The 11,190-nt window shown below is 45.7% G+C and overlaps 1 protein-coding gene across 1 annotated transcript; it reads right to left on the reverse strand.

Annotated features, from left to right (window-relative positions):
* Window positions 1-2,324: 2,324 nt before the first annotated feature.
* On the reverse strand, window positions 2,325-4,704 carry NDUFB4 (NADH:ubiquinone oxidoreductase subunit B4). The gene is made up of 3 exons (XM_042031720.1): window positions 4,462-4,704; window positions 4,062-4,208; window positions 2,325-2,487 (listed from the first exon to the last, which is right to left on the reverse strand). Exons 1-3 carry the CDS (start codon window positions 4,660-4,662, stop codon window positions 2,425-2,427), a joined length of 411 nt encoding a protein of 136 aa, XP_041887654.1. The 5' UTR covers window positions 4,663-4,704; the 3' UTR covers window positions 2,325-2,424.
* Window positions 4,705-11,190: the final 6,486 nt, after the last annotated feature.

The raw sequence follows: 11,190 nt of genomic DNA on the forward strand, positions 1-11,190 counted from the left end.
GTTTGGGAGAATCAATTTGCCAGAGAAGCTGATTTAATCAGTGATCCAGGGATAAATGAGGTCTAAATGTTTCACAGGCAGAGGAGAAAAGCTTGTTTTCTGTTTGGGACCTAAATTATCATCCAGTGACCTGAAGGCTTGAATTTCTCTTGTACAGACACATCACCAAAGCATATATGTGTGGTAACACATTATTAGTCAAGGGTAAAATTCCATAAGGCACATTCACCCTCCAACCTTCACTCTAAGTACCTGATTGGAAACTTCTCTTTCCTTCCTCACTGCACCCAGAACCACTGCCTCAAACACCAACCCCACCTCCAGCAGCATGGCACGCTCATTCCTAACAAGAAAACAGCTTGGAGAGTTCTGGAAATAACAAGAGAGAAAAGTAGGGCAGCCTTTTCCCCAAGCACCATGCTCAAACCTGCAGGGATGTAGCATCAGACTCTGGGCTGGAAAAGAAAGGGCTGTGGCAGGCGCCGCAAGCATCAATCCAAGGTTGGCCTAAAAGACCAGAGGCGCTGTGCTCATCCACAACCCATCCCGAAGCATTTGCTCAGCTGGCCTGAAACAAATACAGCTGCAAGGGAGAATTTACATGTGTGGCAACTCAAGTTCCAATTAGCTGAGGAAATGGGTCCTGGGAGATCAAATTAGTTTGTGGCAGCAAGAATAGTTAATTTAGCATGCTCTGACAAGCAATTATTTCTTTCCCTATATACCACTCTCTCCATGCATTGATGCCTCTCTGCACTGATCCACAGCCCTATCTTGTAATATCATTTGTGACAGTCTTTTAGGAGCTATTCTGCAGAGAATAATCCAGGTTTGCTTTAGTTAAACTAGCAGAACAAGATGCAGAAAGTGGTGCAAAAGGGTTGCTGGGAGCACATATGGGATTGCAAAATCAGGGCACTGACTAGCCCAGCTTCTGTACACAGCATTATTGCCAAACTCCATACAACCTGAATGTTTCATGGCCCACACAGGAAAGAGCTACAATAGGAAACACTTAAAAAAAATTAAAAAAAAAAAAAAATCAGTGAGGGTGATTTTATTGTGAGGGTGACTGAGCACATGCACAGGTTGCCCAGGGAGGTTGTGGAGTCTTCACCTCCTGAGATACTCAAAAGCCACCTGTACATACACGGTCCTCTTTAGATGGCCCTACTTGAGCAGAGGGTTGGACCCAGATGACCTATAGAGGTCCCTTCCAACCTCAGCCATTTTGTGATTATGTGGAAAAGCTCATCAACTCTGCTGGAGAGGGACTGCAAATGGCCCATATTTACATCTTCATCATGCAGGAAAAGGACGCAGTATAGCTGCTTTTGCTGACTTCACATTGGCTGCCTTCCCAGCAGGCAGAGGGAAGTTTTCTACTTTTGTATCAGACTGAGCTTCTGGTATGAACCTCAAAGCTTGGGAAGAAACTGCCCCCATAGTCTCTGAAGAATGAGGGCACCTACAGGCCAGTAAAAATTCAGGTATGCATCAAAAAATCTTTTCCTTGCACTCACATCTCAGTATACTGGCAGTAACAATTCCAGAGTCCCCTATACCAGCTGACCTGGGCAGAAAAGGCTTGTGTTCTTATAAGAATAAACAGAAAAGGTGTATTTGCAGGCATAAGATTCAGTTATGCTTTGTGGTGGATTTTTTTTCTTTGGAACACAGCCCCCTTACAGGGATGAAGTGGAATTCTCCTATATTACAAGAGAATCAGTGTCAAAGTAAAAATCCTTATCTTACACTTCTTGTCTCTCACTCACAGGAACCACAGAGTAAGTGGAAATTCTAGTTACATATAGCATGACAACATTCAGCTCACTATTTCCAAATCTGCTAATTTTATCCAGAAGGTTACTGCAATAAACAAACACATAGTTTAGGCTTGTAGTTCATTAGGGAAAAGAAAAATTACTCAACTTATTGAGAGCAGTCAGGCAGACTCCTAAGTTCTTAAAAATCATAGACCTTGCCTATTATCCTGTTAGGGCAAACCACACAGCCAAACTGACACCCACAGCCAAAGAGACATCAAGAAGAAATGTCTAGAAGGCAAGCAGTAGTTCCTTTAGGAAACTGTTTTTGCAGCTTCCTTTAGGAAACTGGTCTTGCTTAGCATTTTAGCCTGCTAGTAATTTTAAACTTCAGCCTTCTTGGACAGCAGCAACTTCCATGGTTTAAAAACATCCTCTGTATGTACACCAAAACAGTACAATGGCTGAGTTCCAGACACCCTTTCTGTATCCATCTGGTTTAGATACAAAGATTCTACATTTTTGCACTTTCCAGGATTTTTAAAGATGCAAGACAACCAACAAGCAATTAAGATTTATTCTTATGACAGAGAAATGTCATCACATAATACATCTTATTTTATTTATATCCCATGAACATCACTGCAATTCCAGGACCTTAGAAGAATACACTGAATGGTCGCTTGTATTTACCTTCCTGGATATGCTTCTCTTTACGATCCTGTGGAAGAAAGAGAACATTTATCATTATCCTACTAGAGAAGGACTTTCAATCAGCCTGGGGTAAGAGAACAGCACTTCTAGTATTTCAGCATGGACTACATGAAGATAGCACCATATAGGTGCTTCTTTTAAGGGTCTTTTCCACCCTAAATGAGTCCATGAGCACCGACTGTTTAAAAGTAAAAGATAACAAGGCACTTAGCTTCAGCTTCTAAAAACCTGCTCAGTTTGACCTCACATCTAGGTACTCTCACAGGCCAGCAGAGACCAATTCCTGTCAGGCATTTTTCACCAAACTAGTTGTGTCTCAGATAATTTATACCTTAGTTTCTACCACCTCCTTCTGGCTGAATAATCCAGCTTAGACATCTAATTATGGAGAAACTTCTTAATAATTTGCCTAAAAGTGCCTGTGCTCACTTTCTACCCACTTGTACCTCACTCTGCAGTCATGTACCTTTCTGACAGGTACCATTACAGTACACAGGCACTGTGGATAATGCCCAGATTCCTTCTGCTGGATAAAACCAGAAGATTTGCTTAAGACCTGGCAACTTATCTCTTGCTCTCCCAGACACACAGCAAACACTCCTCAGAGAAAAGGCTATGACTATTGTGCTTTATGTACTACCAGGAAAACAAGAAAAATCCCCAAACATCACGAAAGGAACTGGAATAAAGGAAAGCAAATTACCCTGGACACTAATTAAAGACTTCAGCATGACAAAATACTGCAGAGGTACTGAAGTCTCAAGAGCATTTATATCAACATGCTCAGCATGTTTCCTAAAACCTGAATTTTTGATTCACCCTAGCAAACAACATTCCCTACAGATATTCTATTAATTTATGTTAGTGCTTTGTGGTCTACGACTTGATCTAAAATGCTACTTCTGTGCAAAAGAGGGAAATAAAAGTGTTTTACAACAGCCACAAATTCTCTACTAAAACCAGCCACTGTCTGCCTGTTAGCATTTTTTATCTATGTATAAAGTTGAGTTTTTCATAATGATCTACCATTGCTCAGATTCATAGTTTAGGAGTTAGAACAGAAACAAGAGAAACCTTCCAAAATATTAAAACATCCAGCTGAGATCAGACACTGCAATTAGCATAACTGCTCCTCCCCATCTGCTTCACGAAATGAGAGAAATGGTCAAGCAATTGCACAGAAACATTGCTAGGTCTGTCATCCATAAGCTTCCTGTGTATTTTAAGTTCAAAAAGCATAGTTAATGCATGTCAATTGCTGAAAATAAGAGTAACTTATGATTAATTTTCACTGTCAGTGCTATAAAGAGCTTCGTGATTGCAAACCAGCCTGATCAGGCAAACTGTGACTGGCCATACCAAGGGTACAATAAAGGGCTCTCAGGAAAACAGGACTCTGCAACCAGGAACAGGCTTTGAAACAGCAGGCTCGCTATCAGCCTTCCTTCCCTCATTCCTTTAATGGTATTAATCATTCTTGGGCGCATGAGGATCCCACAAATTGAGACTCCAAGCAGATCTACATTTCACAAGCTGATGTTTTTGGTGTTCGCTGATGCTCAGCGTTGTCGGCCGACTTACCCTGTCAGCTTTTAAGACAAAAATCCAGAAGAGGAGGGGACCTAACCCATAAGCAGCTCCTAGAAAGGACGTCCTGGGTGTCGCGCGGAAAGTAGGGTAGACGTTCTGCGACTTCGCATAGGCCCAGCGGACCAAAGCGGGATTGTCCTGGGGTGCAAAGAGAACGGTGGTGAGGCCCGCGGGGCTCTGCACTGGCCCCTCCACCCGGGGACTGAGGCCGGGGCACATCGGGAAGGGCACCAAGGTCACGGGGAGGGCGGGCAGCGTCCCGCCGGCACGGCCCTGGCCCAAGCACGGCCCCGGCCGCAGGCGCGGGCCCCGCTCCGGGACGCCGCCGGGTGAGGCGGGCAAGCCCCGCGCTTCCCCCGCCGCCCCCTCAGCCCCCTCCCTCCCCACTCACGATGATGGCGGGCGGGCTGGGGTCGTTAAGCTGCAGCTGGTACTGCCGCTTGAGCTGGCAGCGGATCGCCAGGCGCTCGGCCTCGGCGCGGCGCTTCTCCCGCGATGTGTCGTAGGTGTCGGACTTGAGCTCGGCGGGCAGCGAGACGAAGCTGTTCGCCGAGTACAGCTTGGCCGCCGACGGAGGCGGCGCCGACGCCATTTTGGAGAGCCGGCCCTGCCGCCGGCGGGAGGCGGTGCCGGCCCCGCCCCCCCCGCGCCCTCTGCGGGAGCAGCGACCTCCCCTCACAGAGCCGGAGCCACGGCGTGGTTTGGGCTGAAGGGATATTGGAGGGTGTTTAAGTTCATCCTGTTCCAACCCCGCTGGCAGGGGCAGGGACAGGGACACCTTCCACTAGACCAGGTTTATTAGAGCCCCATCCAGCCTGGCCTTGAATATCTCCGAGGGATGGGGCATCCACAACTTCTCTGGGCAACATGTGCCGGTGCCTCACCATTCTTAGAGTAAAGGATTTTTTTCCTAATACCTAACCTAAAGATACTCGTTCGATTTGAACCCATTCCCCCTCCTCCTGTCACTAGATGCTCTTGTAAATAACTTTTCCCCATCTTTCCTGTGAGTTCCCTTCAGGTACTGGAAGACCACAATTAAAGTTGCCTCAAAGCCTTCTCTTTCCCAGGCTGAACAATCAGCCTTTCCTCGTAGGAGAGGTGCTCCATCCGTCTGATCATGTTGTTGGCCTCCTCTGGACTCGCTCCAACAGATCGATGTCCTTCCTGTGCTGGAGACCTCAGAGCTGGAGGCAGCACCGCACGTGGGGTCTCACAGAGCAGAGGGACAGAATCTCCTCCCTTGACCTGCTTTGGATGCAGCTCAGGACACCTTTGACTTTCTGGGCTGTGAGTGCACGTGGCCACATCATGTCCAGCCTCTCAGCCACCAGCATCCCCAAGTCCTTCTCATCAGAGCTGCTCTTGACCTGTTCATGCCCCGTCTGTGTTGGCACCACAGCTGCCCCGACCCAGGTGCAGCACCTTGCACTTGGTCTTGTTAAACCTCATGAGATTCCCATGTGCCCACTTTTCCAGTCTGTTTTGGCCTTGCCCGGCCTCACCTGCTGTGGCTTAGGCTGGCTCAGGGCATGTCAGGGGAAGGTTTTGGTGTCACAATATCAACAGTCCCAGCCAGTGAATTTTTCCTGTCCCCTGCAATTAAAATGGCCTTCAGGATGAGCCACAGGTCAGGACTATTGACCTGTTTGAGTCTGCTGGACAAGGGGGTGCCATTGCTGTGGGGGTGTTTACTGGCCTTTTGAATAGTATTTCTGTGTTTTAGAAAGTGTACTAAATGTATGTCAAATTGCTGAAAATAAAAGTCTCTTACAATTACAGGATCATGGAATCACAGAATATTCTGTGTTGGAAGTGACCCACAAGGATCAAGTCCAACTTAGCTGTGCACAGGAGCATCCCCAAGAGTCACACCCTGTGCCTGAGAGCATTGTCCAAATGCTTTTTGAACTCTGTCAGGCTTGGTGCTGTGACCACTCCCCTGGGGAGCCTGTTCCAGTGCCCAACCACCCTCTGGATGAAGAACCTTTTCCTAACATCCAACCTAAACCTCCCCTGACTCAACTTTAGGCCATTCCCTCGGGTCCTGTCACTGTTCACCAGAGAGAAGAGATAAGTACCTGTCCCTCCACGTCCCCTCACAAGGAAGTTTTAGACTGCAATTAATTTACACTGTCAGTGCTACAGAGAGCTTTATTATAGCTATGCTTGAGCATTAATTCCTTTTTGAACTGAATAAAAAATCCCTAAGTCTGTACAGTATTCCATGTTACACAAGAGATATGTTGCAGGCAGACTGGTATTTGCAAAATCCCACAGTTATTGACTTTCAGCTTCAAATTTGATTCTTTAACCAAGGCTGAGCTGACTGCACAAGCTGCCAGGTAACCTCCAGGATTCTCATGAGGTGACTCACCCTGACATTATTGACAGGTTCAGGAATCACCCTCTGCTTGGTGAACACTGGGCAGAAAAAGCAGGGGTTTGACCTTGCACTGCTTTTGGCCAGCGTGTGCCCAGGTGGCCAAGAAGGCCGATGGCATCCTGGCCTGGATCAGCAATAATGTGGCCAGCAGGACCAGGGCAGGGATTGCCCCCATGTACTCGGCACTGGTGAGGCCACACCTTGGTAACTGTGAACAGTCCTGCACCCCTCTCTACAACAAAGACACTGAGGTGCTGAAGTGAGTCCAGAGAAGGGCAATGGGGCTGGTGAAGGGTCTGCAGCACAGGTCCTATGAGGAGCAGCTGGGATTGTTTAGCCTGGAGAAAAGGACACTCAGGGCAGACCTTATCGCTCTCAACAGCTATGTGAAGATGTGGAGTTGGTCTCTGCTCCTGTATAACAAGTGGTTGGACAAGAGAAAATGGCCTCAGGTTGTGCCAGGGGACATTTAGATTAGGTATTAAGAACATTTTTTTCACCGAAAGGATTGTCCAGCACTGGAACAGGCTGCTTGAGGAAGTGGTGCAGTCACTTTCTCTGGAGATACTCAAAAGACATGGCATATAGGGACACTTTTTAGTGATGGACTTGGCAGTGCTGGGTTAATTATTGGACCTGATGATCTTAGAGTTATTTTGCAACCTTAATGATTCTAAGACTTTGGCTTTAGGAAGTTTTTATCTTGTCAGTATTAAGAACTTTGTTCTCCAGTGATGTAAAGAAATATATGCAAGCTGTCTTTCTGGAAACAAAGTAGCCAGTAAACAAGTTTACTGTTGTGTTTTCTTCTTCCAATATACAAAACAGTTATAGTAGTTATGCTGATTGGGACCCGATAGGTTAATGGCTGTGCATATATACACTGATTTACACTGTGGTAACTGCAGACTCAGGTAATGTTGGATGAGGGATTACAGTTTCCTCCTAAGCATACACAAAATAATATTGCTGGCTTTATTTAAGATGCTGTGCTTTGGCTCTGCAATAATAGAGCAAAAGCTCTTCCTTACATCCTACAATTTCACTCTTTTCCCTAAGCACTTGGAAAATAAATGACCTCCTTTTAGTCTGAACAGCTAATTAGGAGTTGTGACTTGCTTTCAGCAGGATGAAATACAAGTTGGATCTGAGTTTGTGTACCTTGAGCAGCCCCACCACAACACATAGCATTAGGTACTTTTCCCTCTCTTAATAAGCCTATAGTCCTCTCAGAAATCTGTCCAGCTTCTCCACCCTCATTTTCTTCACAAACATGTGTCTGCAAATCCAAGTGAAAACCAAGCTGCTTCATTCACAGTCAGCTCCCAGAGAAGTACTTATATGCCCTGTCGCTTTTTCTTCCAGGGCCTTTAGCTTGGGTCAGTGGCTCCCATTGCATGGAAAAATATACTCCCTTTATGTCCCATATTGTGACCATTGGATTTAGTGAGCTCTGTGTCTCAAGCTCCACAATCTGTGTCTCTTCATAACCACCATGTAGAGAGCTACTTTAGCAGCACAGTACCTACACCAGCCATGTGGCACTCCTGTGGTACTTTCATCTCTGAGTATTCCCAAAGACTTGGCAGCCTGTGTTTCCCAGCCCCTGCATGACTTGCTGCCTTAAGAACTGCTCCTCCCTGCTCTCTCTTATTTCTTAATAAATGACACGTGCAGCCTTGAAACAGATTGATTCCTGGCAGGAGCAGGAGTGCAGATTGGATTAGCAAACTGGGAAGGGTTAGCTGCTCTGTGGGAAATGGTGGGGGTTTTTTCCCTCTTTGCTGCATCACAGAGTGGAACAGAAGACTCCTGTTCCTGCAGACCTCCCACAGGACTTTAAAGCTGCCAGATGCCTTTCCCCCAATCTGCTGACTCCCAAGGTCTGTCTGTAGTGTTGTGCGACAGTTCCTGTGGGCAGGAGCAAAGATGGTCTTGTGGTGAAGTCGCTTGGCAAAGGCAGCAGGTTCAGCTCCCAGCCCTGATGCAGAATCTTCGTGATCTTATCAGTGCAGGTCCAAGCTGTGCCTTCTCCCTCTCCCCAGAGCTCATAGCTGTGAGTGTGCATGCTTGGCATGCAAACAGTGCTGAAATTAATTCTACTGGGAGAACAACAGAAGGTACAAAGTAACATTTCCATTAACAATGTAATGTACTGTATTAGAAAACTGAGCAGCCAGCTGCTATGCTATGCACACCTTTGCATTCCCTCTCTAATTGCTAACTCATCCTCCTTCCCAAAGGATCAAAATCCTCACAGGGAGTCTTTTCTAAGAGATGGCACTTGTTTCATGGGGTAAGAAAATAACTAAATCCCTTACAGATAAACATACTCTCTGACACTGAAGCCTGTTGTTTTCACTCCTCCAGGGGTGAAATTGTGCACTTTCTTTGTTTTGTAACAGCCATGTCTCTAACTTTAAAACATATCCTTCAGCAAAAGCCCAGGTGACCAATAGTAAGAGTCTAAACCTTGCATAAAGCAATGCAGGATAAAGACAGAAACGCTGCAGTCAAAGCACTTGACTGAAACCAGTCGTTGTTTTTTCTCCTGCTGACAGGAGCTGCTGCACACAGTGAGAAATGCTGCGGTGACAAACTGTACTCCTGTGCTCCTCCTGGACCATCCTATGGCAGACCGAACAGTCTTGCTGCTACCGCAAACCACCTTTGAAACAGAAGATTTTGCAAGAATGAGCAAGACCCTTCTTGCCCCTGTTTTTGTCAGCCAGATCTTGAAGCTCGTTTGCCTCTCCTCCTGACTGCTAGTGTTGACCTAAGGCAAGCAGCAGGAATATAAAGCAGGCTCTAGTGAAGGTGGAGCCAGTCTCAGTAGGGCAGCACAGGCTTGAACTAGAACATGCTGGCCATAAAACCACATCCATGTGGGCTCACCCACCAAGGCTTAACAGGTAAGACCCCAAGTGGTTTTTTCTTATTTTTAATCAGGACTGATGTTTATTGAATGTTCAAGGTTGGCAATATTAAATGAAATGGACAATTCTCCTATGAAAATGCCTTTGAAGTTTACATCATCTGTTTTCTTTGCCATCAGCAGTAACCAAAATGGGAAGGACAGTCAAGAAAACTAATTTTTGTCCAGAACCCTGTGGAGGGTTGACCTTGACTGACTACCAGACATCCACCTAGCTGCTTTCTCACTCCTCTCCTTGAAAGGGCTGGGGGAGAAAATGACATAGAAAATCTCATGGTTTGATAAAAGTCCAGTTGTTAAGAAAAGCAAAAGCTGCACATGGAAACAAAGTAAAAAGAGGAATTCATTCACTACAACTCATCAGCAGGCAGATGTCCAGCTAGTTTTTGGGAAGCAAGGCCTGAATAGGCACAGCAGTTGCTTGGAAAGACAGATGGCATCCCCACAAATATTCTCCCTGCATCCTCCTTTCCTTCATCTTTTATTTCTAAGGCAGACATCATATGGCATGGGTTATCCCTTTGGTTATTTGGGTCAGCTGGTCCAGTTATTCCCTCTCAATCTCTTGCCCATCTCCAGCCTACAGACCTTCAAAGTTGTTGGTGGGTTGTTGGAGAGAAAGCCCTGACACTGTGCTAGCACTGCTCAGCAGTACCCAAACCCGTGTGCTACCAGTGCTATTTTAACCACAGATGAAAGGCACAGACCCTATAGGTTGCTGTGAAGGAAATTAAGTCCACCCCAACCAAACCCAGTACAAAGCCAGTTTGAATGCTGTCTGACAAACCACTGAATTTCAGAGAACATTCTCATACAAGTTAGCCTGAAATCAGACACACTTCTATGAACTCTTTGATTGAAGCTGCAAATAACTTCCACCTGGAGTTTAAAGTAACCCAAGATACGTTCGGTTTAGAACTGTGTGATTTTGCTGATGGCTTTTCAGTCATGCCCTGAAATACACAGACTGGATTTTTTTGACTGTATACACAAAATCACATCTTTTCAGTGTGACCAGACTGAGTGACTCTGTGCTTCAAGTGAATGAGAGAAAAATTAACCTAAATCACAGACCTGTCTACCTACCTCCAAGGTGACCATGCCTGATGTTTTCAGAAGAGACATGTTAAATATGCTGTCAACTTGAAAAATACTGGTGCCTGTCAAACTTGTGCTGAATGCTTGCAGTTGCCCTGTTTGAATCAGGCTGGGTTGTTGTCAGGCTGGGTCAACACATTGCTGGGCTCTGTTGTGAATTCTCACTGACCTTTTGCAAAGAAAGCAAGCTGGAAAACAGGGGGGGACGCTGACAAAATCACTCATATCACAAGAAGGTTCCTGAACAGAGGCCTCTTACTTTTAATTCCCACATGTAATGGCCAAGAAGGCTCCTGCTCCCATTCTATACAAGTGAATAAATACTGCTGAGTGTGCTGCTGGCCTTCTTCTGAAGGGGCATCAATATCAAGCATCCATCTGCATGGATATATCCATGGTAAAAGCCAAATGGATACAGAAGGGAGCAGTGTAAGAAGCAGTAGGATCTGGCATAGTTTATTTGAGCTCAGAATGAGTGTATCTAACTGCAGCATATAGCTATATTAATAAATTGTACAGATACATGTAATTCATTCTGTGTTAAGACCTGAAGTCCACAGTATCTTTATCTTATAGTTGTTTAAAGGAAGTCTGGCATGCAAAGGAAGGAGTTAAGATGGTTAGGGGATTATGAATTGTTAGTACAGCCAATAGGCCACCCATAAATGTGTATCAAATGTTGAGCTCAGCAGGAGTTAGTT

The sequence above is a fragment of the Corvus kubaryi genome, unplaced genomic scaffold, assembly GCF_017639235.1.
Source record: "Corvus kubaryi isolate FWS band 111438036 unplaced genomic scaffold, C.kubaryi_AGA036_p1.0 37341, whole genome shotgun sequence".
In the NCBI taxonomy this organism is placed as follows: Eukaryota; Metazoa; Chordata; class Aves; order Passeriformes; family Corvidae; genus Corvus; species Corvus kubaryi.

Excerpts from the sequence above, each read along its gene's own strand:
- NDUFB4 (XM_042031720.1), bottom strand. The coding sequence starts at position 4,662 with ATGGCGTCGGCGCCGCCTCCGTCGGCGGCCAAGCTGTACTCGGCGAAC. Across the intron at positions 4,209-4,461 it reads CCAGCCCGCCCGCCATCATC|GACAATCCCGCTTTGGTCCG; the intron begins GTGAGTGGGGAG and ends TTTGCACCCCAG. Across the intron at positions 2,488-4,061 it reads TTGTCTTAAAAGCTGACAGG|GATCGTAAAGAGAAGCATAT; the intron begins GTAAGTCGGCCG and ends TTTCTTCCACAG.